Below are 23,947 nucleotides of genomic sequence, written 5' to 3'. Positions count from 1 at the left end.
GCCTGTTAGTCTTCTCTTCCAAGAGAGACAATCCCCTTAGAAGAGGGTCGGTGCTGGCACTTTCCTCCACATCTCGTCGCACGAAGCTCAGCTCCAAGCATAGGGCATGTACTAAAATTGCTTATTGATTGATTAAAAACATACATGAGTAGCATTCATCTCCTCCGTATTTCTTTCATATGAGGAAGGGTGATTATCTGTCAATATTCATTGCGCCATTGAACCAATATGCAATGCATTAATCATCTCTGAGATAACCAGATGAGGCTTTCTTGTAATCTTTCTATTTTGCTGAGATAATTTCACTTGCTTTGGAGTTTATGAGGCCATAAGTGGCTCCCATCTGTTGATGAACATATTTCTAAGAGTCATTTAGTATCAAGTATGGAATACTTGAGGGGAAGTTAAATTGTAACTTTTATATTAAGTGTCATCTTAGTAACAGAACCAAAATTGGAAGCATGTGTTCAATTTTGGTCTTTCATTTTCAAAGCTTTAGGTCAGGCAGAGAATTAATTTCATTTGTTTACAAAGTAGATTATGCCTAATAAAATCTATTTTGTTTATGGTCACATTTTAGTCAATCCATTCATTGCCTTAGAAAATGAGAGAAATCTGATTGGCTAATCATTCAACAAAGTAAATTACATTATTCCACATCCACAGAACATTGGCCTAATTTAATTATTCAGTAATAGCATGATGAAAATATTCCCCTTTAATACATTTTGAGCAAGGCGCATACCCATGATGAAACAGTGAAGAATCGCGTTTATTCCTTCCTTGTTTGATGACTGACCATGGAATGTAACATAACATTTCTGTGAATAATAACTTTTTCCACAGGGAGGATAATAAACACAAGGTAGCTTTCACTAGGGATCCTTCCTGGTACTCTGAATTTTTACTATTCATCTGTATATTTTACAAGAACAGAAATCGGTTCTAAGCGCTACTTTACAAATAAAGTTGAAATGATATTGGTTTCAAGTTATGCATAATGAAAGAAATAAGTGGGATCACTTTTTCTCTCTATTGAGAGGAAGAAAAATTCTCTAGGACACTTTCTTGGACTCCTGAGATTTTGACAAAAGACCAAGAAACGCTTCCTCAACAAAATGCAGGTAAACACAAAAGTTCACACAAACTCAAAAGGAATTTCTTGATGGATGCCCAGGGGATCTGCACTAAGGGGGTCTAGACTGTATATACAATGTGGTTTCTGGAGAGTTGGTCTAGTATTAATGGCCACTTCTTGTCTTTTTTTCCTTTTGGGGGGTTTTAGAAATATTTAGGGTGGCCAAATATTGGAAATAGTGAAATTCACACTGATAAAGATCAAACAGTATTTAAAGTTTCAAAATGCAAGGAAAATACAGAGTACATCTGAATTAAGCAATGACAGGTATACACTACAAAAATACTTCTGATCCCTTGATCACTACTTCTTTTTTTTCCCCTAAAGATTTTATTTATTTATTTGACAGAGATGACAAGCAGGCAGAGAGGCAGGCAGAGAGAGAGGGGGGAAGCAGTCTCCCTGTTGAGCAGAGAGCCCGATGGAGGGCTCGATCCCAGGACCCTGGGATCATGACCTGAGCTGAAGGCAGAGGCTTTAACACACTGAGCCACCCAGGCCCCCCTTGATCACTACTTCTTAAAACACAAATTTTTATGACAACCAGCCATTTTTACTCAAAATGATGACCCCTTAAGCATCTCTTTCCCACAATCCCAAAGATACCAAGTTTTCACTTGATGACTTACTCAATTCCTATTATGAGGAGAAAGCAATATGGGTAAAATAGTTTAAAGGTAGACAAAATCAAAACCAAACCAAACCAAACCCTGTCGTTTGAGTATATACCAAACTAGGATGACATGTTGGCTTCGTGGCCCATTTTGATCAAAGCTTTAATCCTAGAAATGAAAAAGAGACATTCCACGTGGAGGTGGTGTTCGAGCTGGGGAATGCTAATCATTGCACTCTTGGCACCTAGAACTTGGCTGCTGAAGCTCGTTGTTCCGTGTGGAGAGAATAATCCCAAACGAGGTGCTAACCATTTTGGCTCATAAAATCTGCTAAGCTGAAAAATTCCTATTACCCAAATTATTCCTCTTGAGCTCCAAGTGCTATGCTAGCAAGGAGGGAGGGATGTGATTAGAAAAACTCAAAAGAGGGGAAGAAAAAGAAGGAAAACAGATTGACAAGAAAATCATTCGTGGGATCCATTTCATTGGGTTATCAAATGGTAACGTCTTACGGTGGTGTGATTCCTTTACACGAGATGGCAAATTAGCTCTTTTTGTTCTTTTTATGAGATGCTACCTTTTTGACACAGAGCTTCCATATCCCAGGTTTTCTCACATGAGGGTATATACAATGACACAGTTATAACCAAGAATGAAGAACTTATAAGAGAGTTTTTAGAAGTAAGGTACTTTTCTGGAAAATAAAGGAATATGAGCACATCTTTATAGTTGGTCTATTTCCATTCTGTTTTATGTTCATGGTGTTTCTGCTGGGGCTCTGCTGAGGAAAATTGCCAGTGGGCAGCAGATTATCCCAACGTATGCTTTTTTTCCCCCTCAGTTTTTAATCTCTATTCAGGTGACAAAATAGTTTTTCTCTTGGACCAGATTCACTTGATTTTTCACTTGCTTAATTTAAAAGGTAATTTAAGGCTTAACAGGAACCCCAGAGTGAGCATAGGCACATCTTGTTGCTTTAGGGGAAAAAAACTAACCATCTTAAGTAGCTGTGTTCTAGGGTCTCACCATCACTGGCTTCAGGATTAGTGTCAAAATTGGGGTGCTGGATTAGGGTGGTCATGGTGGGATCATTTAGTTAATAGGAAAACTTTCAGAACTAGTAACGATATAGACCAATAGCGAAAAGAAAGGAATTCAGAATGATGTATGTCTGGATTCTGATTCTGACTCTGCCGCTCACCAGCCAGGTACCTTTAAATAAAGGTATTTCAAACAGTATAGAATAGTGGTTGGTGCTTACACGGTCAAGTTCTATTATTTCAATCCTGGCGTTGTGATCTTGGGCAAGCCACTTGATGGACTGTGAATCCCTTGATTTGTACCTACCTCGCAAGATCACTGCTTGTAAGGTTTACATGAGGTTTAAATGAGATAATTTTATGTAAAATTGAGCCTTGAGCCTGCACACAGAAAGCTCATCAAGGGCCTAGTAACAGCGTTGACGGGTATTATTAATAATTGAGTGCAAAGCACTGCAGAACCTGAGAAATTACGGAATCTTTCAAGCTTAAGTTTCCACCTGTAGAAAAAGGAGATTAAAATATGTATCCTCATAGTGTTGTTATGACAGATAAATGAGATGGAGCATTGAGTGGCTGGCACAATCAGTGGTTGCAATTATTCAGACGCATTTTGAGTGCTTGAGTGAGAACTATCTGCATATTTGATTGCTAATAGATCATGCAGTGTTGCTAATAAACAATTCTCTTAATCTCCGTCATTATTTGCTTCTAGTGCTCATGCTTTTAAAGTACCCGAGGGCCATTTTCTCATCCTCCCTCTGTCTTAAGGGTTTATTTCCACAGACCGCTCTCTGTTGTCTGTTTCCTCAGACACCCTTACACAATATTTTAATTTCCTTGGCTTCCGATTAAAGAGGTGAGCCCCAGCCTTTTGACATTTACACCTACGTATTTTCTAGATAGGAAGCCATCTGACCTTTAATAAAGATCATCTTTTATAAATCCTGCTTTGTTAAACACTATGCATGCTCCTTTCACTTCGGGAGCCTTTCAGTCTCGCTTTCAAGCATTCTTAAAAAAAGGCTTGTAAATTGGACAGCTTTTCTAAAGCATAACTTCCAGTTCTGGAAGGTAATCTTCAAAGAGAATGAGGGGGGGTGGGATCTTTATGAGTTCCATTAGTGCTAAACTTGAAGTGAGAAACTCTCTTTAGGTCAAAGTTGTCTCCTTGAGTGCATGGCCATTTTGATAAGAATAGTGCGAGGTAATATAATCCCACTTTAAATTTAGAAGTTATGAAGTTCATGCTACACTGAAATTTGAGAAATTCATTCGAGAAAAAAAAAAAAAAAGAAGGTCTGGTGCTCATGTCTTGACCCAAGCAAACCATTTAACATTCTACAGGCTGTGGTGGGATGTGGACACAAAGATAAAATAGAGGTGTGGGTCTCCCTGTCCTTTGATTCTTTCATCCCTCTGACAGTGGGACCATTATTCATAGAGATCATGTGCATTCTTAGCTTATCCTTTCTGTTTCTAGCCGAGATTTCTTGCTGGGGAGGGCACAGGACAACGCTTGGTTCTCATCGTGTAGGTATCAATGACGCAACAGTTTAGAGCAGCACCGTGTATAGGGAGTGGGCTGCCCACATTTAGCATCCCTCTGGCTATCCAGACAATAATTTGGTGACTTAAAAAATTCACATTTGACCAGCAATTGGTTGGTTATTTATGATGTGCAAGGTCTAATGGTAGACACTGAAATGAACCAAACATGACTTTGTCTCATTAGGATTAGATCATCCAGTTACAAATCATATAGGGACAAATAATTGGAAACTAGAGTAGAACACGCAAGGAGCAGTAGCAAAAGGACTGAAAAATAGTATGGGAATAGAAGAGGGAGAAATTATTCTTAGCTACATGATGAAGGAGAGCTTCATGGAAGAGGTGGTATTTAAGTTAGGTCTTGGAATATGAGTAAATTTTGCATGTGCAGGAAAAGGGGTTAGGATGATGGTGGAACAGGTTTCTATAGCACACAATTGTTTTACAGAAGAAGGCAGCAGAATGGGAAATGAATCTAGGGAGGAGCCTGATGTCCAAAGTATTATGGGGGCACAAGGCCCTGGGTTTCACATTCAAAGGCTAGGGTTTTATCCTATAGACAATATATGAGTGGGTTCAATCTGAGCTTTTTATGAGACTCACATATTGAGTTTCAAAGCTGCAGGTGTGTGAGCAGAATCATTCTCAACATTTTTGGGCCCAGAGCAAGAGCACGAATGGAGGCCCACATACTGTTGTGTCTAAATATTTCGAAGTTTCAAAGTAACCAATACCCAATACGTGGCTCTCATTTCCATCCAGGGTCTGCAGCTTGACCAGAAGGGGACGGTCCTGGGCCTGGAAGCCATAGGAGCCCTACTGTCCCCGGGAGCCACCCTGTCACTGACGACCTGAGTGGTCCGTGGACCTTTAGGAGGAAGTCAAGGCAGAAGACATAGTCAGGCCAGACACTAGATCTGCTGAAGGAGGTGGATGACTCAGTCTCTTTAGGTTCCTTGGGAGGGGTGGAGGCCAGGGATCATGCTTCACTTACAGCTCACTTTTCTGACCTCAGGATTGCTAAATATCACCCGAAATATCACCCGATGTTTCTAAATATCACCCGAAACTGTGTCCCCCTCTCCACCTCTCTCCAAAGCAGAGAGAAGGGCAGAAGTACACCTTAAAGCTATCGAAGCCCCTCCTTCCTTGGTTTCCAAGCCCAACCCCACTCCACTGCACCAGGGGGCCTGACTCAGCTGCTCTGTCCTGCCACCCCTATATTAAGTGCGCTCCGCTGAGTATCAAACTTCAACAAAACACCAAGCTCCAAAGAAAAAAGTCTTTGCATTTTTGCGTTTGTGCTGTCTGGGGTCTTGGAAAGTATATGACCCCTTTTGGCCTGGTCTAAGGGTTGTGCTAAGTCTGAACCCAACTCCTGACCCAGCATTTCTAAGGGTGGGGTAGGAGCGCAGTCTCAGGTTTGTGCAACAAAACCTCATATGGGAGTATAATGCACAAGGAGGGCTCGTCATCACTGCTAAATGTGGGGGAGGTGTTTTGGTCTGATTTTTGTTTTGCAGCAGAAGATGGATACAGAGGGTTGGTATTTTAGAAAGCAAAGAGGAGCAGCAGGGAAGGTGATTGGAAAGGCGGTGAACAGAAGCAGGAGAGTTACAGGGAGCAGACGAGATGAGGGTCTGGAAGAAGAGGTGCAGGGTGGGGGAGGGCTGGGCAGAGGAGGAGCTGGAGGGAGGGGTGTCAGGAGGTCACATCATAAATGGTCAGGGGTCAAAGGGAAAGTTGGGTTCAAGGATCACTCAGAGGTCCCCCGATTTTTATAGTTGAACTGTGTCCCCCAGATGGGTATATATAATTCCTTACTCCTGATGCTTGTCGGTGTGACCTTATTTGGGGAGAGGGTACTTGCAGATGTCATCGAGTCAAGATGAGGTCATTAGGATGGCACCATAACCCCATATGGCTGGTGTCCTCATAAGAAGAGAAGAGATGGGGCACGTGGATGGCTCAGTTGGTTCAACATCCTGACTCTTAGTTTTGGTGCAGGTCATGATCTCAGGATCAGAAGTCCCACCTCCCAGTCTGCACTCTGCCGCGAATCTGCTTGAAGCTTCTCTCCCTCTGCCCCTCCCCCCACTCTCTCTCTGTCTTTTTCTCTCTCTCAGAGAAATAAAATAAATCTTTAAAAAAAGAGAGAGAGAAGAGAAGAGACACACAGGGAGGTGCCGCGTGCCGACAGTCAGAGACCGAAGCTGGAAGTCAACACGAAGGACTGCCGGCCGCCACCCAGCAGCCAGGATGAGGCGAGGAGGGGGATCCTCTCCTACAGGTTTGGTGGGAGCAGGAAGTCCTATCGACACATGGATTTTTTTGACTTTTAGCCTCCAGAACAGAGACAACCCATTTCCATTGTTTGAAAGCATCCAGTTGGTGGGAGTTTGGAACGAACGCACAGCTCTCACGGCACAGCAACAGGGCTGGCTCTCTCTCAACTGGCCATTCAGCGAGGGTGAGCCTTTGTCCCCGCCAGCGCCTCCCCAACGTGCATGTCCTCTCCACAAGAAATGAAGCCCCTCTCTGTCACCTTGCCAAGTAAAAAAAAAAAAGTCCTGATTCACAATGGGTTTCAATCATCTACTATTCAAAAAGGCATACACAGAAGGTATTAATTTACTACAGGTTTCCCTTGTCTACTCTGTAAGAAGGCAGTTTCCAAGTTGAAGTGAGAAGGTTTGATGCACTGTATTCCCATTCTGTAGGGGCGATATTCTAATAGAGGTTTTGAAGGTATTTTTGGTAGCATTTTAGGGTATTATCTTTCATCTCCCCTAGTAAAAATTATTCAGAAAACCTAAAGGAGATTTCATCTCTAGAAGGAACATTTTTCAGAGAGGAAATGGTTGCAGCACCGAACTGCCAAAGAGACAGCTGAAAAAATGGGTCATGCTTTCATCCCATTCTGGGACATAAGCTGCCAAGCGGTTCACTGCTCATTTTTGTCCTCTTCTCGTAAACAAGCTGCGTTAACAAGTTACTTTAAAAAAGCATACTAATTTCCCCAGTGAATTACACAGGAAAGAATCCAGCGTTCCCTCCAGAGAACTCAAATAGTTGTTTGTTCTCAGAGCTCAGGTGTGGTAAAATTGCTGTCGGCTAAAAATGCAGGCTGGCTATTGGCCAAGGGGCTGGAGCTTTCCATCCGCCCCAGCCCTGATTTCTCACATTGGTGTGCAATTCGTCGCTTACTTAATGGAAAAAGAAGGAAAAAAAAAAAAAAAGGACTCGATTTTCAGTTTCAATTTAATTACACAATCTATAGTGCCCGGTGGGAAGGATTTAGGGGCAAAGATTAATGCTCAACAGTGCTTCGTTTTACATTCTTTTCTGATAAAGAACACTGTATTGATCATCCAAAGTGAGTTTTCAAATTCGTTTTTTAAAAGCCAAATATGGGGGCGGGAGTTGGCCCAGTGATTTAAAGAAGGGGTGTGACTTCATTTCTTGGTTCTCTGCCAAAATCAATAAATTAGAGGTGTAAGGTGCCTCTTTGTATTGTATTGTCTGTGTGTTCGTGAGAGTGGAGAGCTCTTCTCTACTTGGGAGATAAAAGAATAGGAATTCTATAGTAAAATTAGACATACCAGCTGCAGACAGTGAACAACACAACTGTCTGTTCTGAGAACGACTGAATAACAAAATATACTTAAGACCCTTCCTTGTATAACGAAGGTACTGAAGACCCTTCCTCATTATGTTAAAGTCCAAAGAATCTCACTCTCTTATTGGGACTGGAAACCATTATGATTTCATCTGGCAGCACATCAGTGTTTCAGATTACAAGTAAATATTTGGTGTTCTATTTTGGTGTCCACATATTCTGTTAGTTTAGCCAAATGTAAAAAGAAAGAAAGTATAGGAAATGAAAATCTGCCCATAAGAGGTGGCCTTAATATATGTGTTGGTCAACTGCTTTAACTTGTTAACTTAATAAAGAAAACAGGTCTCTTTATAAGAAAAAGTATTCCCAATGTGACTTAAATAAATAAAAATGGTAGCAATAAACTTTACCGGGTAACTGTTGCTCAGCCTTACCAAGCTACTTGAGCACATACAAATAACTGAAAATACAGTGATCAAGAAATGAAGCTCAAAAAGCAAATAAACCACTTGAAATGGCTCACTGATTTTTCCATTGCGCAATGACGGCCGTTTCAAATATCAAGATGGCTGCTGCTATCAGTCAACATATCCAATTACAGGCAAAAGCAAAATGGTACCTGATCGGCATTACATTTTGCCTCCTGAACTTGCAGTATAGTACATTAGCTTAATGAGTTAACTATTTGTAGAGCTTGATGAGTTATGGGGCATCTGGCACAGATTAGGTGAAGCTAGAACTTAATGGGGGTGGAATGACAATGAGGGCTAGACTTGGAGTTTACCTGGGAGGGCATGAGAAGACTTTTGAAAATGTACCCTTGACTGGTTTAAAAGTAGACTTACCACTCTTCTCCTTGGCAAGGGTGAGTTATAATTAATGCCTGGGGAAAAACCATTAAAAAATAAAAGGACATGGGGATTTGTGTTTGTGAGTGGAGCCCAAGCATGCCCCTCTTGGCTCTCCTGGAGTGTGCTGGCATGGGCAGCCTTTGGGGAATGACAGTCCTATCACCTCTGGAAAGAAGAGGTGGGGTGGGGGAAGACAGGGTTTGGTGACGTTCTCCCTTTATGGGTGGCTGTAGTCAACTTCCTTCAACAGTGACACAGAGTGACTCCATCTACCAGCAAATAAAAATAAGTCTGTGACAAGACTGGGTAGGATAGCAGTGAAGCAGACAGGAAGATGCTGGCTAACCATGCTGCATAGAAATCAAAGACCAGAAGGGAAAGTCAACTTGTATGGTTCCCCTGGGAGGGGTTCTGTTTGGAACTGTTTGGGAGGGAGTGACTTTCAGCTGGTCAATTTAAAACTTGGGAAGCTCACACAGGAAAGTCACTCAGTTAAGGGAAAATTAGATACAAGTGTCTATTTGTAGCCATGAGAATATCAATGCAGAGGTCATGATATGCTCAGGGGAACCCTTGCAAATCAGAACTGGCAGTGTTTTACTCCACTGTTTCCTTCGGTGGGGAGGGGGGGGTGGGGGGGGGAAGGAAGGAGAATGGGGAGACAGAGAAAGCAGGTGATCATCCATGTCTGACCAATGTATTTGTTCTCAGAACCAACAGCATGTATATTGCTCATACTTAATAATTAGCAAAACTTTTTTTTCCATATTTACAAATGCTTAACTATTAACATCTAAAGCATAACTCTACAATTTATGAGAAGGGAAGAAATACCTGGTTGGTGATATGTTCCTGGATTTTTTCTCTAGTCACTGAAAAAGAAAGCAAAAATAAATGTGACATTAAAGTGTGAAAAATGAATAAAATGCAGTACTGATCCTGCTCTGTTCTCACTCAAATTCCAAAGCAGTCAAGGGCTATCTGCGTAAACACTTATATTGCGATATGGACCTTTATGATCACTCCAATAATTGGGAAGAAAAAAAAAAAGCCAAATCTTAAATAAACCACATGAGGCAAAAATGTTAAGAGAATGGAGGGGACATCCGGTGAGGGTGATACCCGAAGACTGCATGAAACTTTGGCAGAGAAGTAGAGAAATAAAAAGGACTGAGTAAAAACTTGAACAACAGCCAATCAAAGGTTTCCAAACCATGACAACCTGTTCAAGTATAATATGAACACTGAGCTCCTGGAACTTTGAGGACCAGAGAAGGAGCTCTAACGTGGCAGGTGGCACCAACACTACTTTTAAAATCTTTTCTTTTACTCCTGAAGATAATAAAGACATTATTATACATTGTTTTTAAGGTGCCGCAGTGGTTAAAATGAAAACCAGCAGTTTTATGAAAGGTATCTTGGTCAGGACAAAAAAAAAAAATCATGGTAATGTATGAAAGGTTACAAGAATATAAAGAATAAAGATGCTAAAATGGTAAAGCTTCATGGTGAAACAGCCTGAAAACGATCAGTGTTGTTTATGTCTTACGTAGAAGAAAAAAAATCCTTAGTAATAATAAATGATCAACAAACCAACCAACTAAGAAAGAGGGGAAAGAAGAAATTTTGCACCACTAGAGTTATTAAGTGCTTGTGAACATCTTGGTATGATATGATACACCCTTGATTAAACATGTCTTTAAAAATTTTTATTTTATTTTATTATTTTATTTTATTTTCATTTTTACTACTTTTATTTTATTTTTATTTTAAATAAGATAACTGCACAGTCACTTGCATTTTTAGGAAACAATATAGACAGATCAAGGGTACCATTTACCTAGTTTCCCCTGATGGTAACATCCCGTAGATCAAAAGCTAGGATGCTGACACTGATGCAGTCAGGACCCAGAGCATTTCCATCACTGCGAGGATCCTTCCTGGTGTGCTCTTAGAGCCCCATCTATTTCCTACCACCTCCTCCCTCCTTTTAGCCCTGGGCAACCACTAATCTGTTCTCCATCCATTTCAGGAATATTAAATGAATGGAATCCTTCATTATAACCTTTGAGGTTGGTTTCCCACACTCAGCAGAATTCCCCAGAGAGGCAGCCATGTTGGCCTGTGTATTCCTGTTCAATCTTTCCTTTTCATTGTTGCATAGTATTCCATGGTGTGGAGGGGCAAGGTGTGTTGCTATTCACCTACTGAAGGTCATCTGCTAACTATTATGAATAAAGCATCTATCAACATTTGCATGCAGGCTTTTTTTGTGAGGGTGAGGCTTTATTTCTTTGGGATAAATGCCCAGGAGAACAATCACTGGGTTGTATGATAGTTGCAAGATTAGTTGTTTAACAAACTGCCAAACTTTTTTTTTTTAATACATGTAATGAATAATTGATATTTACTAATCAATTAGTGAACCAAAAAAAGCACATTTGAACATTTCACTAAGGATTCAAGCACTAGGCCAAGTGTTTTATGAGATACGGCAGCAGCGTAAGGAGCACAGAAATTGGAATGACAGCGTTAAGAGCGGACTATCACACCACTGTTACAAAATGCCAGGGGCCAATCTTGGAGTCTTCAGATAATAAGAACCCATTTCCTTCCTTTCTTAATGGCATTGCTCTATGAGATACTCTTGATATGTTTTAATAATTAGATATCTTGTGTTGGATTATACACAGAATGTTTGAAGAAGAGGCAACATGATTTGTGGAAAAAGCTTGGCCTTTTGAATTAGAGCACCAGTCTTGCCTAGAAAAAGGAGTAGAACATCCAGCAGAAGGAAGAGCATGTGCAAAGTTAGGCTATAAGGGGAGCAGGGTGGGTCCAAGGCATGGGGAGGAAGCCATCATGGCCAGAGTAGAGACATAGGGTGTGTAATATGAGGTGTGTAATATGAGGCAGGGAAGCAAGTAACATAGACCACTTCTGGGAGATTTATGATCATTGCAAGAGCTGTGGGAAGTCAGTTATTAAGGAAATTTAGGGCAGGGTGTGGGGAGGAACATTGGAACTATGTGGTCAAATGTGCATTTTAAAAAAAGCACTCAATATACTGTTGGTGGGAATGCAGGCTGGTGCAACCACTCTGGAAAACAGCGTGGAGGTTCCTCAAAAAGTTGAAAATAGAGCTACTCTACGACCCAGCAATTGCACTAATGGGTATTTACCCTAAAGATACAAATGTAGTGATCCGAAGGGGCACGTGCACCTGAATGTTTATAGCAGCAATGTCCACAATAGCCAAACTATGGAAAGAACCTAGATGTCCATCAACAGATGAATGGATCAAGAAGATGTGGTATATATGCACAATGGAATACTATGCAGCCATCAACAGAAATGAAATCTTGCCATTTGCGATGACGTGGATGGAACTAGAGGGTATTATGCTAAGTGAAACAAGTCAATCAGAGAAAGACAATTATCATATGATCTCCCTGATATGAGGAAGTGAAGATGCAGCGTGAGGGGTTTGGGGGTTATGAAAAGAACAAATGAAACAAGATGGGATCAGGAAGGAGACAAACCATAAGAGACTCTTAATCTCACAAAACAAACTGAGGGTTGCTGGGGGAAGGGGTTCCAGAGAAGGGTGAGGTTATGGACATTGGGGAGAGTATGTGCTATGGTGAGTGCTGTGAAGTGTGTACACCTGGCGATTCACAGACCTGTACCCCTGGGGCTAATAATACATTATATGTTTATAAAAAACTTTAAAAAATTATAAAAAAAAATAAAAGAGCACTCAATGCTTGTTGCTAACTGCGAAGAGGCAGGAGGGAGCCTGGGGTGGCAGCAGCAGTATAAAGCCTTCCTTTTGTTTCCTTAGGAACGGAGGGAACTCTGAAGTAACTCAAGAGAAAAATGAGAGCCCAAGCAATCAGATCATCATCATCTAATAACGCAGCAGCCCACTGGACGCTAGTGAACAGAGCAGGGAACAATCTGGTATCTAATCTCAGCCCTGCCATTTACTAGGTGTCTGATTTGGGGCCAGTTAACGAAGGCCCAGCCTGTTTGGCCATCTATAACTAAGAGTTCACAATATCTCCTTGTCTCCAGAATTGGGAGGATTAGAAGGAAGGGAGCATGCATTTCGCAGGCAAAGGATAAGCGACGGGCATTCCAGGGAGTTGTGACAGGAAGAATAGTCTCAGAGGCGAACAGAGGGTGTATTTGGATGCATCTCGAGAGGTTCTAGTGGTTTAGAGAAAGAGAGTGTATACTGGAGCAGGTGAGAAGTAGCGGGGGTGGGAAGAGGGTAAGAGAACAACCTTGGGGCGTCTCTGGCTTGAGGTGAGGTTGAGAAGCGTTTTTGAGGCTGTGGAAAGCCAGCAGAGGTTTTTCAGCAGGGGTGAGGTGACCAAAGCCGTGCTTGAGAAAGATGACTTTGGTAATTGTGTGGAGGACGGGATGACGGTGAGTGGGAGACAGGAGGCAGAGAGAGCAATGAGCATGTCCAGTGCTCAGGCAGGAGGGAGGAGGTTTTCAGCCCAGGAGGGAAAACTGGGATGGAAGGACGCCTGGTCTTTCTCAAGTAAGTTCTGGAGACTGTGTGGATGTGGCAAGTACAGGAAAGGGAGCGAGGGCAAGCCCTAGGTTTTCAGTGAAGGGAACGTGTAGAGACTGGTGTCCCCAAATAGATGGGGGAGGGGGGAAAGGAACAGAATATAAAAAGAAGTGATTAAGGGAGCCCTATGGGCTTGTCCCCATAACTAAAATGAAGGTATCTAGGTTATGAAAACTGACATGGCAAGTATGGTAAATAGAATAATGCCCCCCCCCCGCACCCACCATGTCCATATCCTAAACTCTGGACCCCGTGAATGTCGTACCTTACATGGCAAAGGGAATTTACAGATGTGATTAAATTAAAGGTCTTGAGATGGGAAGATTATCTGGGATTATCTGGGTATGAGCAATGGCATCACAAGGGTCCTTTTAAGAGAGAAGTAGGAGAACCAAAGTCAGAGGAAAGGGGATGTGACAATGGAAGTGGGGGTCAGAGGGATGCCGTGGCCAAAAGAGACCACGAGCCTGGAAGGTGGTCAGCCTCTAGACTTGGAAAAGAGAAGGAAGTGGATTCTCCCCTCAAGCCTCCTGAAGGTATGCAGTCTTGCCATACCTTTCTTCTAGTATAGTAAAACCCATTTTGAACATCTGACTTCCAGAACTGTAAGAGTAATACACTTGGGAGAGCCCTGGCTCCAGCTATGGGTAGGAATCCAAGACACAAACCTGGGCCATGTCTTGGGATGACAAGACAGGCTGGATACAGATTTCCTTGGCAAAGGATCTAAGTGAGTCCAGGATTTGGGTCATCTGTCCAAAAGAGGAAGAGGCAGGCGACAGTTCGTGGTAGAAGTGGCAGGAAACACTTCCATGTTTCGGATGGACTTAATTAGCAGGTCAGGTGCAGCTCAGACAACAAGGTGGGTGCCATGCTGGGGGATCGGGGGTAAGGCAAGGGCTGATTCAGAAGATAACAGGGCAGGCTTCTAATTCCTGAGGTCATTCAGTCGCTAGAGGATCCCAGGGACTCAGAAGCCAGACAGACCACTTCTGTGAGTTACAGTTATTTAAACATAAGAAAAATCATCTCCTCCCTTTAGCTATTAAAACTCTAATGACTTAAAATATAAAATTATATAATTATTTTTTGGCCCTAGTGGTTATGATTGCAGTTAATGATAATTTTTCTTTTCTCCTGCTTATGGGTAGTCTTAGGCTGGTGGAGATGTATATGTTCTCTGGCCGATGCAGGAAAAAAAGAGGGAATCCCACTCCAGGAAAACCTAAGTCATTCCCAAGTTTATTCAAATCATATCTGAAAAAGAGGAATGGAATTTTCGGCCTAAATGGTAACTGCATAAGCCCTTGCTAATAAAAGATTAAGAAGTATGCGTTTTAGCATCTTTTAATTATTTTTTCTAGCATCTTGAATATACAATGTTTGAAATCTCTGGTTGGATCAACATTATTTTGCTCAGAGGTTTGTGGACTTTGCATACTGATTCTTTCCTGTTTCCAAGTACATTTGCTTTTAGGCTATTTTTATTCACTTTAAAGGAATTTTAATAACTTTCTGTTGACAGCATGGACAGCTGGTCTTGAGAATTAAAGAAAATTCACTTGCTGACTGAGGAAGGAAGTGACATCAATGAGCTTCTAAAGTCAGCCCAGAGGGGGAAATTGGTTTGTGAGAGAGTGGCCTTTCATTGCCCTGTATTTATCGAGCGATGCCTTGAGATGCAAATTGCTGTATCAATCAAACCCATGGTGCCTACCTCCAACCAACTTCGCACAAACTGAAGGAACAATGCCCTCAAACACTGAGAGAAAAAAGGATGAGGGGTGCAGGAACCTAGGGGCTAAGTGAATTATGGGAGCTCATGATCCCCTCTCTGGGCTGATGCTCCCTTCTCTGTCAAGCCTCAGTTTCTTTGTCTAGAAAATGAGTTTGATGCAATCTGTTGGTTGAAGTCAGTCTGTTTCTGTGACAGATGGCTACCAAGACCATGTCCCCATATATATAGTGTAGAAACGTTATCTCTCCACTTGGTCCTGAAGAGTGCTATCAATTGCTTTGTATCCCCCGCTGAGAGCTATCTGGAAAGAGCGGTCGTTAGGTAGTCATATGTAGCTACTAACTTGATCTCTTGACACTTTAAAGATCAGCATTCATTGTTTATAACTCTACTGCAGAAAAAGTCAGGCACCCAATTGGGACTTTAAATAACAATGACAATAGTAATAACAATTTAATTGTCACAATAATGAATGACTTCATTCTTCACCACCATCAGAGAATTTCCCTCTGGAGCTACAGCAATCCATTTTTCAAAGATAAGTGTGGTGCAAGTGGACTGCACGCACGTGCGTGTGTGCGTGTGTGTCATGTGACACACTTGTGTGTATACACACATGCCAATGTGAGGCAGGCAGGAAAGTACCTAGATACATTTTATGGTACAAGCTGAAAAACTAGATTGCTATTATTTATTTCTTAGCTTATTTTAGTTAAGTTGGTTACAGTGGTTACACTGGTTACAGTGACTGGTTATTTAACTCAAATTCAAATTATGATCCCCTCTCTGGGCTGATGCTTCCAAATTCAAATAATCTGAATTTGAGTTAACGGTCTATTATCAAAGTGAATTTAATTCAGCCTAAAAGATAGATGCATTAATACTGGTTTCTTTTCTTTGTCTCAAAATATATTTGGGGTATTCAATTAAATGTTCATATTTTGTGAGTTCAATATGTAATCTGAACTCCTCAAAAAAATACTGGTTAAGTAAAGAATGGACGAGCTCTCAATAGCCACTGTCCTCAGGCCAAAGGATTTCAGATTATCCCCAAACCTAGAGATACTTTGAGTCTATTGAAATTCATTCATTTGATCCTACAGCAACATTTTAATGAGCATCTATTCTGGACAATACGCTTGGTGTGCTGGAGGCACAGAATAAAGTAGAAGAAACAGGATGGGCACAGAAAAAGGCAACCATGTGAAATCACAAAGCTGAAACGGATTATTGGTAAATTGTATACGTATGCAGATCAAAGGGTATTTAAATCTTGATATAGTAGAAATGGTGACAGATTTACTTTCAGACTTTTCTGCTCTTGGCTTTACCGCTATCAAGCTCTAAGGTACTTAGTAAACAACTTTACTCCTTCAGTCTTTGTCTTTGGTACATAACGATAGTGCTTCAAGGACAAAGGGTTTCTAAGATTGTTTCTAAGCACTTAGGCTCTTTGGCTCTAAAAAGAACGAGGGAGCTTGAAAATTTCCATAGAATTGTCACCGCCCCCCAAAAAGAGGTGATGTTTGGTGGGGGCACCTAGGGATGCCTCATGGAGAAGATAGCATTGTATCTGTAGGACATTAGCAGAAGATGATTGGAAGAGAGTCATTTTACCCAGGAGGAAAAGCATGAGCAAAAGCATAGAATCAGGAAGTGCGCAGGGAAGGTATGGGAGTTGTAAACAGTGGCCCTTGACTTCAGGGGAGTCTGTACCTTAGTGAGGAATAAGAGGCAAGGCAAAACCTGTGGGCTAAACCAGTGTCACAGAGGGGTCTAAATACTTAGGGGGAGATTCTGACATTTGTTTGGTAAGGGAGCTCCGGAAGGTTTTTGAGCCAGAAATTGATCAAAACTGTTTAAAGATAAATCTAACAATGTTATGACTTGAGGAGGGGGACCGCTGGTAAGAATGGAGGTGACTATGACACACTGAGTGAGCAAAGTCGATGTAACAATTCAGATGGGGGGCTGAGGCGGTGGGACAATGGAAAGAAAGGAATTAAAGATGGTCAAGATCTTTTGTGTTCTGGCTTGGTGTGTGTTTTTTTTGTTTTCAATTTTTTATTCAAGTATAATTAACAAATCCTATTATATTAGTTTCAGATCTATAATTATAATGATTCAACAATTCTATACATGACTCAATGCTCAGAGGTGACCAAGAGCTTAAGCTTAAGTGACTTGGGAGAAGATGTGCTTCATGCAAATGTGGAAACAAGGAAGTAGAGCCCGTTTAAAGCAGGTAATTTGGCAAGTAATGGTGGAAATGGGATCATCAGCTCCGGTCAGCAATGGTTAAGTTTAAAATAAAATAAAAAAAAAATAAAAATATTTTATTTTTAAAATATAGAGTGAGCTCAAGGAAGAGGTGAGTATCAGGCAAACTTCTGCAGAGAGATGACTAAGACTTGTTTTACAAGTAGAGAGACGGAAATAAATGTCAAATTACAATTTGGGGCAAGAGTTGTATTTTACTTATGTTTGAGTGGTTTGATGCTTCCTCAGGTGATGGAATTCAAAAGTTTACATCGTTTGCAGTGAGTATGAAGAGATGCTGTCTCTCTGCTAAACTAAGACAAGCTAACATAAAGATTTACTGTCAGGCGCTAGCAAGTTAGAAGACTAGTTTCAGAGCATATCTTCTCACTGGTCCCGGATCCGAGTCAAAGGTTATGAATTCTAACTCAGGAACAGCCTGATGGAAGATGCACGGGGCAAGGTATGTGGGAAGGGGGCAGAGCTTCCATGCTCTCTGGGCAAGCCAATCTCCTTGGATCTGCACTGTTCTCCAACACAGAATGTCACTGAACTCTGTCCTTTAATTAATTACTTGATTCTTTTATGGAGGCTGCTCTGCATAGCCAGGATTGATTAAACCACTGACCACTGGTGATCACACTTAAAGAAGAGTTTTGCTTTCAAATTCAAACAGGATTTTAAGTCAAACAAGTTTTGTTGTTGTTGTTGTTGTTGTTGTTGCTTTTGTTAGTTTGTTTGTTTTTTTAAAGAGTGACACTAAATGGGAACACTGAAGTGAGCTGGTTAATTCCTAGCTAACTTGTAGACTGCTAGGAACTTCTGACAATATATATGGATCTTTTTCCAATTAACTCTTTTCCATACATCAACACTTACTCACTTAAGGCTAGAACCAGCTGAAAGGGTTGTTAATGGGCTGTAATTGTTAGTCAATCTAGCAGCTTTTTGTACAGAAGGTAAACATACCTCCAGCGTTTGTTTGGATAGCTTAGATCAGGGTTCCTATGGAGAGAAAAGGATAAGGCTAGGGTTTTTTTCACGGGTCCCTCTGTAAGACCCAGGGTCATGCTGTGGCTTACGGTGGGTCTGTGGTTCAGGCAACAAAGACCAGGGGAAAATGGGCAACTTTTGGGTGGCTCCACAGGGCACCATTTTTCGGGTATCAACCTACAAGATCTACACTGGAGAGGACAGATGCTTCGTTTTTATACTTTAATTTCATTTCCTTTACTTTTAGTATATTTTTTAACAATTTGGGGAATGTTGCCACTGTTAGTTTGTTTTACATTTCAGAGTTCCTAAGTATCTTCTAATCATCTCTCCTAGCCCAGGGGTGGGGGTAAAGAGTGAGAGGTTGGGGATGGGGGAGATGGTAGAGTACAGGGAGGTGTCCTAAGTCAATTCTGGGTGGGAACTCTTTTTTGATACCCAAGAAATGGTAGAAATCACAAGGCTCAACATGTTGAGCTATGTTCACTATGGTTGTACCCTAGTGACTTCTTTCATCAAAGACTTACTTATTTTACATCATTAAAATTAATTAGAGGGAAATTATTTAATATTCATTTAAATCCAAATTGATCCCTAGCTTCTCGCTTTTTGTAAGAAAAGATTTGGGGGTTTTAGAGCTTACCATTTTTTTTTAACTTAACAAGAAAACATGTTGATTATTCTGTTTTTCAATGGTAACAGAATAATTTTCTTTTGTTATTTTCCTTCCTTTTGGAAAATTTATATCTCTGGTTAAGTTTGGTTGGTACTGTGACAGTAATAATTTGAACAAAGCACTTATACTCATAAATCCCTAAACCATTTCATAGATGAATTTTTATGTGATTTTTTAAATTTGAAAATCTCTCTCTTTTTTTTGCCCTTGAAAGAACGAAGAACATAAACCTTTGAAGTTTGATGGTAAGGCAAATAATAGCAAATCTGCTAGCATGCCATAGTGAGTGCTTACATCTGTATAATTCTTCTTACATTTAAAACACCGAATAGTATAAATAAGAACTTAAGATGAGAGGAGGTAAATTTCATCATTCTCTGTTAACCAAATTAAGGTCAATAATATCTTGGTAGTTTGAATCACCAATCACAATCTTATGTAACGAGAAGATCCCTTCTTCTTGACTTTGTTAAAATTCAGTAAAAAAGAAAAAAGATTTTCTTTTTTGTCTGTGAGGGAACACTTGCTATGTAAAAACTGGTTATAATAGCACGATGCTAGTTCTAAAATAACTGGATACATTCTGTTTCTTCTGTAACAATACTGACCCTGGGAGGGGTCTGTTTCAGAAAGCAGCCTGTGAATACTTGTTATATTAAATTGCTACCTAAAATTTCTTCCACACACGTCAGAGCATTTCTGAAATCTAGATCCGTTGTAAGGATTAGCTATACAGCAACGATCATAGAAAGTTAATTCAACACCCTTGATTGTAAACAAGACAGAAATTTGAAATTCATGAAAGTCTCATCATGGCCATTGTGTTGAGATGATTTTCAGAAGGTCTGGGTCAGAAACAGAAGACAAGCGAGGATGCCATTTCAACGCCCTTGGGGAAAGGCGAGAAGGCGAGGAGATCCTGAGGCAGGAAAATGGTATTGGGAAGTAGAGGAGGGACCCCTGGCTGAAATGTGCAGCAGGTAAAGGCAACTGCTTGATGGGTTAGTGGAAGGGAGAAATCAAGACAATTGGTGGGTTCCAAGTTTGGTGTCTCCTTGGATGGTGATACCGTCCATGGAGGGGTTTTAGAGGGCAAGATAATGATTTCTAATGGGTACATGGTGAGACACCATGTAAGACATCTAGGGATGAGATGTCTAGAATGAGAAGAAGTCGGGCTAGGTGTGATCAGAGGAAGAAGTGCTCAGAAAGCTAAAGAGAGAGGCCGGAAAGGCATAAGAAATGAAATGAGGGAGCGAGGGTGTGGTATCAAGGACATTAAGTCAGGAAGGATCCGCTCTCACCTTACTGGCCCTGGAGGCACAATGACCACCCCTTAGGAGGAGAATTCATCAGCCTCTAACAAAACGTCACAACAATTTGCCCCTTGAGTCAACCTTTTGACTGCTACTTCTAGATCTGCCCTCGAAGATACACCCGTGCCATATGGTTTCTTGAACAACCACATGGTTGTTCAAGAAAGCACTAAAAGGAATAACAGAAGACAACAAACAACCCATTAGAAACAACTAAAGTACACCCACACAAGAGAGAACTATTTGTTTATAAAAGCACACTATGGAAAATGTCTCTGAGATAAGAACATGAATATATCTATATGGTTCTATTTGCAGAAGAAACGTAGAGGAAACAAAGCAGAGACTATTGAAAATACTGCTTTATGTGGAAGGGTATGGGTGGGTAGGTTGGAAGAGAGTATACATGGGAATAAGAACTTTGTGAGAAGACATTTTATTAGAGTCGTGACCTTTGAACCATGTAAATACCTCACGTACCCAAAATACGCCACCCGTCTACTTCTCCACACAGTGTGCTTTCTGCTGCCTCAGGTTGTCTCCCTTCAAGAATTCGACAGACTCATTTTGTCAATATGATACTTAAAGCCCGACTCCTCTGCCCCTTCCAGGGACACCACAGACTCTGGATCTACTATTACGTCTTGTCGTCCTCCAGATGTACACTTTTACGTAAGGCTGGCAGTTACCTCCAAGCTTCTAGAAGTCTGCAGCCTGGAAAGTCATTACCGGGACTAGTCGTAAAAGCTAATGTGGGTGCTTATTACTGAGCCGTTGGGTCTATTTCGGAGAACTCGGAGAATAAAAAGATTAGCTGCCTTCAAGCTCCCCCATCTGTTCAAATGGAATAACTTCACGGAGCCCTAGGGTGCCGGGCGGCATGGATTCAAGCTTGTACTTTAAAAGAGCGTTAAAAAAAAATAAGTGAAACAACTCTTTATGTGTCTCTTCAAATGTATACACTTACTGCAACTTAAGGAATATTCTATAATGGTAGGATGTAGTGATTAAGAACACAGGCCTGGGTGTTAGACATACATGGGTTTTAAGATACATGAGCACCAACTCTTCTGTTCACCAGCTGTGCGATCTTGGACAATTTACTTAGCATCTCTTAACCTTGTTTCTAAACTTCGTTTCTCTAAAGTGGGGATTATCAGAACAATACCTACCTCATGAGGTTTTCATAAGGGAGGAATGACAGAATGCATGTACCATAATTAGCACAATGCCTGGCACATAGTAGATGCTCAGTAAATGCAGCCAGTATCTCTTATCACGATTATAGGAAAGACAGAGGAAATGATTGTAGGATCCAAGCATTTATCGCCAGGACAACCAAATCGTGGACTTACCAGAAGAAAATTTTAGATACACTTAGAGAGAATTCATAAACTTCATTTTACACAAGAACATTGAAGCAGAACTGAGATCTTGATGTAGCTAACACAGGTCTGATAACATGTACTAGAGTTCTAAAGTTCTATAAACATTGGAGAAGAGAGAAGACAAATATTGTGTGATCTTACTTCTGTGTGGAAGTTAAAAAAAAAAAAAAAAGAAAGAAACAAAAATCATAGGGAAAAAGATCAGATACGTGGCTACCAGAGAAGCAGAAGATGCCGTGGTTGGGCGGGGAGGATTGGAGAAAGGTAGTCTGTCAAAAGGTACAAACTGCCAGTTACAGATAAACAAGTATTACGATGAAATGTACGATCTGATGACTACAGCGAACACTGCTGTTTGATACACAGGAAAGCTGTTGACAGAGTAAATCCTAGGAGTTCTCATCACAGGAGAAACCTTTTTTCCTTCTTTCTTTTGTTTTTGTTTTATCTATTACGGGATGATGCATGCTCACTGAACCTATGGTGATAATCATCTCACAGTATCTGTAAATCAAACCATCATGCTGTACTTGAACTTCCACAGGATAGGCATCAATTATTTCTTACTACAAGCAGAACAAACTGGAGAGGAAATCTAAATCCATATCATATCCTTTATTCCCCTTGCTCACATTTAATTGGGCCACTAAGAAATCAGTGTAAAATGTTACAGGTTTACTTAGAGGCAACTCTTATTTTGTACGTTTCAGTTAACTGCCTTCCTGAGTTATTTGTTATAGGGAGTGTTCATTCGTTCTCATCCATCCATCTGGTTCCTGGACTGGTGCCTAGAAAGGCCAGGCTGCCTCTGCTTTGGTCTGTTTGCATCTGTCCCCTACAGGGGGCTGGGAGGGTTTTACCACCTCAGCAAAGGACAGTCACGTATTCATGGGAGTGTAAGCAGGGAAAGAATGCTTCCTCTCCCCACCCAGAAACAAATATGATCATTTCAAACTTCAAATTTCTTTTTCCCATTTAGTGCACATCACTTACATGGTTTTTTTTTTTTTTTTTTTTTTTCCTTGATGCATAAGCAAGAAAAATCGAAACTAGGTCCAGGTCATGGTAATGGACAATCTAGTGTTCCCTATAGCCAAGCTTCTGAGGCCTGCACAAGGAAGAGGAACCATCTGTGCCAAATTACTGATCTACCCCCCACCCTCCAACCCGGAGCTCCCAGGTCTCCAGGCCCTTCGCCCTCCCACCTCCAGCAGGATTGTCTGCTTGCCACAAAACTGTACGTGCATTCCAGGTTAGCAACACCATTTTCTATGTGCGTGGTGATGTGAGAAAAGGTGGAAGCTCTCTGTGGGAGAAGGAGCAGCTTGGAGTGCTGTCCTTTCAGAAGGGGACCAAAGGAAATGCACACGGCCCAGCCTGTGTTTCACAGTATTGCACGTGGATGGAGCACGAGGCGATCCCAAACACAAAGGTGCAGAGCAAGAAGTAATATGGGAGGTCTTTCTGTCTCGTGGTCAGTCAAGAAGGCAGGTGCTTTCATCTAGAACATAAGAGGCACACCTACTTCTTCATGTTCAGAAGCGTTATCTGCTGCTTCCCTTCATTCTTTGTTGTCCAAAGTCAAGACCTTCTTGAGAAGCTTCTTTAAAACAATGTAAAACTTGGGGGCACCTGGGTGGCTCAGTGGGTTAAAGCCTCTGCCTTCGGCTCGGGTCATGATCCCAGGGTCATGGGATCGAGCCCCACAGCGGACTCACTGCTCAGCTGGGAGCCTGCTTCCTCCTCTCTCTCTGCCTGCCTCTCTGCCTACTTGTGATTTCTGTCTGTCAAATAAATAAATAAAATCTTTGGAAAAAAAAATGTAAAACTTAGTATGAAGAATCACTCCCAATGAACAGCATTGGGCCAGGCATGATTTGGGTTTAAAATTTCAGCTGTGACTGGCCTCTGAGCCTCAGGTGAGGAGGGTCACCTGGTCGGTGGGTCATGGCCCAGGCGGCCCAGTGCAACTCCCAGTGCATTTCACTGAACATACTCCTGTGAGGTAACCCGTACTGGTGCCCAGAGAGTGTTATTTCCACTTGCAAGAGCAGTCCAGTTTGCTGGGAGGGCAACCAGTTGGTAACTATGTGAAGACTGGTGTATGGAAACCCGAGTGAACTGGCAACATAGTATTTATTTACTCCAGTAACAGTCCTGCCTTTTATAGATCGGAACC

General features: G+C 41.4%; 1 protein-coding gene and 1 long non-coding RNA gene across 2 annotated transcripts in view; one reads left to right on the top strand and one right to left on the bottom strand.

The window, feature by feature from the left end:
* CHST9 (carbohydrate sulfotransferase 9) overlaps positions 1–23,947 on the bottom strand; it is a 228,629-nt gene that overhangs the window by 20,205 nt on the left and 184,477 nt on the right. Inside the window, exon 4 of the mRNA XM_082698877.1 lies at positions 9,648–9,685. Within this exon, the coding sequence (XP_082555003.1) occupies positions 9,648–9,685 (38 nt within the window). The remainder of the gene's footprint in view (positions 1–9,647; positions 9,686–23,947) is intronic.
* LOC309847951 lies at positions 7,596–21,313 on the top strand. The gene is made up of 4 exons (XR_014302739.1): positions 7,596–7,719; positions 12,658–12,776; positions 17,237–17,381; positions 20,992–21,313. It is a non-coding gene; the product is annotated as an uncharacterized lncRNA (long non-coding RNA).

The sequence above is a fragment of the Mustela nivalis genome (genome assembly GCF_964662115.1).
Source record: "Mustela nivalis genome assembly, chromosome: 14".
In the NCBI taxonomy this organism is placed as follows: domain Eukaryota; kingdom Metazoa; phylum Chordata; class Mammalia; order Carnivora; family Mustelidae; genus Mustela; species Mustela nivalis.
The sequence above is the reverse complement of the archived record's forward strand: the minus strand, read 5'-3'. Positions and strand labels throughout refer to the sequence as shown.